The sequence below is a fragment of the Augochlora pura genome, unplaced genomic scaffold (genome assembly GCF_028453695.1).
Source record: "Augochlora pura isolate Apur16 unplaced genomic scaffold, APUR_v2.2.1 APUR_unplaced_1643, whole genome shotgun sequence".
NCBI lineage: Eukaryota > Metazoa > Arthropoda > Insecta > Hymenoptera > Halictidae > Augochlora > Augochlora pura.
Window position 1 is genome coordinate 1 of NW_027581710.1, and position 3,914 is coordinate 3,914.

Here is a 3,914-nt window from a genome sequence, read left to right on the forward strand (position 1 = left end):
TCTTTGTTCCTTGTATCTGGTACATGCTCGACAACAATGACTATATATAGTGTGAGTAAATTGTCCACCATTTGTATAAAATATTTGTAATAATTATCCATGGATAACACTCGTAGAATAAGAATAGTAAATTTTTTTGCGACGAGGTTAATAAGTTTCAACAAGAATTAATATTGTCGGAAATATGGTTAATCCTAGGGAATCAGCTAGATCTAGTGTTCTTGGGCAGCACTGGCCCGTGCAACCGAGTAATCGATATGCGCGTTCGCTAATAAGTTCCCGCTAGCTTTTGTTCTTCCGCTCCCTGGTTTCCTTCTCGATCCAGCAGGCGTACGCGCAATACGTGCTTTTTGATCTCGCAGTAACATTAATCTTTCTTTTGTCTGAATGTATATATAAATAAGTAAACGTGTCGATTTGTGCGCTTGTTCCTTTATTTATTTTATGCGCTTATTAAATTCGCGTATTCCACAATAAACCCTGACAAATGTATATTCTATTAATTATTCTATCTATTACTTTTTCTATTTATTAATAATTCTATCTATTACTTTTCCTATTTATAAATTATTCTATCTATTACTTCTTCTTTGCATTAATTATTCTACCTATTGATTATGTTACCTATCAACTATTCTCATAAATAAATTCTAATATAAATTATTATTATATTGCACTGTTCAATCTAACGGAATATGTCACGAATTTTAGCGAATATAAAGGACATTTTATTCGACCATTTAATTTTACAATATTCTGATATCCAAACCATTAACTAAATCTGTTAACTAAACAAACATTACGTAATTTAGATACATTATCATCTAATAAGGAAACGAATAAAATTGTTAGATAATAGAATGTTTCGTATGAATATGAATACGTATGAGTGGATGTACGAATAAATATGACAATAATTAATCACAATCGTGATAGTATTCACGGTTTTTTACAAAAATTTAAACACAAATTATAGATGGATTAATGAATTCACAACTTGGTTAATAATTCATCAAGTCTTCTATAACCAGCCGATTTTTTAATTTTAACACTAGAAAGACGGGAAAATGGCTGCTTTTCGGCAATATAGGTATAACACACATATATATATACCGGAAATGAAGGAGGGGGAGGGGGCAACAACAATGATTAATAAACGCATTTATATGTTGTAGAAAAAGTCACAAAATTATAAGAAGCTGTGTCATTATTTACATAATTATTTTTCTAATTGAAATTGAAAAGCAGTCAAAATGACTTGCTTAGGCAATCTAGTGTTAAATAAATAAAATCATATTACATAGGGAAGAATGTGCTTACGATTCGTTATTGTTATTATTTAGTGATACGTAATTCATTGTAATTCAACTTATTATATTTCTGCAGCTCACTCAAGCTATAAAGGTGACGAAAAATACTCGGGACATAATGTCGGCAGTTTATAACATAATTTTCCAATTCAGCTACGTGTACCTGGGCCACCTGCTGATACAATTGTTGATAAACCATAGCACCGAGATTTTTACGGTAACGTGCGTATCGAAACATTTTCATCAAGCTTTGATAATATTATCATCATTGCTTGCTTAATATTTGATAACTAACAGTAATATTCATTCGATACAATTGGATTGCTCTTTTAATAAATACTTAAAAATCAGTCATTTAATTTTTATGTAAGCACTCTACTTCAATGTTTAGCAACAAACGATACGCATGCATATAAAACTACTATTTGAAAATTGTATTTGCGTATATGTAGTACAATTACAAAAAAGAGTAATTCCAGAAAAATTAGGTTAACTCGAGAAAATTACTTCGATAATTTTTAGAATATGATCTTTGACCTTTAGAATATAAATTTTGATTTTTAGAATATAGATTTGTATTAATCACATGAATTTTGTAGATGCGACACGCAGTGGTACTCGTTGCCTGTCTCAGCACAAAAGCTGATCGTCTTTATCATGATGAGAAGCACGAAACCTTGCGTGATCACGCTTTTAAAAATATATCAGGGCACGTACGAGGGTTTCACCATGGTAAAGTAGAAGAACGAGCACCATATACATTCATACAAGATTCACTTACCTTCGAGATTAATTTCCGATTCCTTTCAGATATGCAACATGTCGATGTCTTATTTAATGTTCCTGTGTTCCATATAATGCATTCAGAAACGTGGCACAAATGTTTCCTTGCTAAATCTTCGATTATGGACAAATATGGCGGATGACGAAGACGCGAAGCATTTATCAAAACACGATTTAACAAAATACAATTTAACGAAACACGATTTAACAAAACACAATTTAACGAAACACGATTTAACAAAACACGATTTTACATAACACGATTTAAAGATAGCTCTTTCTTAACCCTTTTCCGTACCATTTTCTATACAATTACTATGATTGGTATCTTTTCGATCGTATTAATTTGTCAGAAAAACAAGCAATTTTATATTTATAGCGTTTCTTACATCAACTTGAGAATGTTGAAATATTGGTGACAAAAGAATAAAGTTTGATTGCTATTTAGAGGAGCGGATGAACAATCATACCTAATAGTTTATTACTAAAAATCTCCATCACGAGTCTGACTCGTCAAAGTACGGCAAGGGGTTAATTACTAAATATGATCCATAATGCACCCACATTCATCGTAGCCATTTTAATAGAATATTAACTTATAATTTAGTTAGTGTTAACTTATAATAAGTTAACATATTAACACGTTGATGCCACGTGTCTGCACCGTGGGGCGTTGTACAGTTGCTTATTTGCTTGCATTTCACAAAATATATACTACAAAATAGGTTTATGTTATTTTATCTGAACATTATGAACATATATTCAATAGTAAAAACATAGAAATTCAATATTATAAACTTAACGTAATTATTTAATTTTTGTAAATTTCGGGAAAAATCGTGAATATCGGTGCCGGCGTCAACGTGTTAATTCTCCGAAAAATATGTTAACATTTACAATCTCAGTAGGCAACGTGCACAAGATTAATTCGATTTTCTCCCCGCGAGACGCAAAGTAAACAGCACAGTTCGACACTGATAGCAAAGACATGTTGAAACAATGCATGTAGGTATCCGATGATCAAACTAGACCTTCGCAAACTGCATACACTTTGATGCAAGCGCACACGGTAGTAGTACGCGTGTATTAACGCGCGAAAACTAGGAGCAACTTGTTGCACGGCGGATCGTTCCGCGGCGAGGGCGGAAGCTCAATTTACGATTTACTGGTTGCAAAAACCGTGGAAATTGACGATATTACACGGCTATAAGTGCGGGAAAAATCTGTCGATATGGGACGGGTAATATTCGAATGCAAATAACGGGTTAAATTTCGTAAAAATCGAGGAAATCGACTTACGTTGCAACGCGTAAAAATCTCGTTGATTATTACCCCTCTGATTTTCGAATTAATGCAATTTATACAGTGAAATGTACACGAAAATTAATGTAATTTTAGAATAAAAGTCTATACTATGGTAAACAAACACGTTTTAATTGAAGGCTTTAATTAACTATGTTATTTCGAAAGTTGTAAAGAATGCGATTAGGTTTCTGAATTTTTAGAATTATCACGTGGCAATGTTTCTATAATATACCGTCTATATTCGAGTACAATATGAATAAAATTGTCAATATAACAAATCGTAGAAAATTATTAATTTGATAAGTAAACGAGGTAAAGAATATTCTTGACACTTACATTTCAGAAGAATCTCTAAAGTATCTCTAAAGCATCTCTATTAGAACAAAAAGCATCGTATTAGTGACGATCTACAACCCTCGTGCTTGAAACATATAACGATATAAAAATACAAGAATTAATTTACCGTCGCCTACAACGAACTTCGAGTCACGATCTCGCTGGATCTATTTTACCGTA

At 32.2% G+C, this 3,914-nt stretch overlaps 1 protein-coding gene across 1 annotated transcript; it reads left to right on the forward strand.

Moving 5' to 3' along the window:
* Window positions 1-6: 6 nt before the first annotated feature.
* On the forward strand, window positions 7-3,505 carry LOC144477509 (uncharacterized). Its single transcript, XM_078195234.1, has 4 exons — window positions 7-51; window positions 1,387-1,532; window positions 1,910-2,042; window positions 2,121-3,505. Exons 1-4 carry the CDS (start codon window positions 37-39, stop codon window positions 2,166-2,168), a joined length of 342 nt encoding a protein of 113 aa, XP_078051360.1. The 5' UTR covers window positions 7-36; the 3' UTR covers window positions 2,169-3,505.
* Window positions 3,506-3,914: the final 409 nt, after the last annotated feature.

What these genes read in the sequence shown, in the direction of transcription:
- LOC144477509 (XM_078195234.1), top strand. An exon ending in ACCGAGATTTTTACGGTAAC is followed by an intron (nt 1,533 to 1,909) that starts GTGCGTATCGAA and finishes TGAATTTTGTAG; the next exon opens with ATGCGACACGCAGTGGTACT. An exon ending in CGTACGAGGGTTTCACCATG is followed by an intron (nt 2,043 to 2,120) that starts GTAAAGTAGAAG and finishes GATTCCTTTCAG; the next exon opens with ATATGCAACATGTCGATGTC.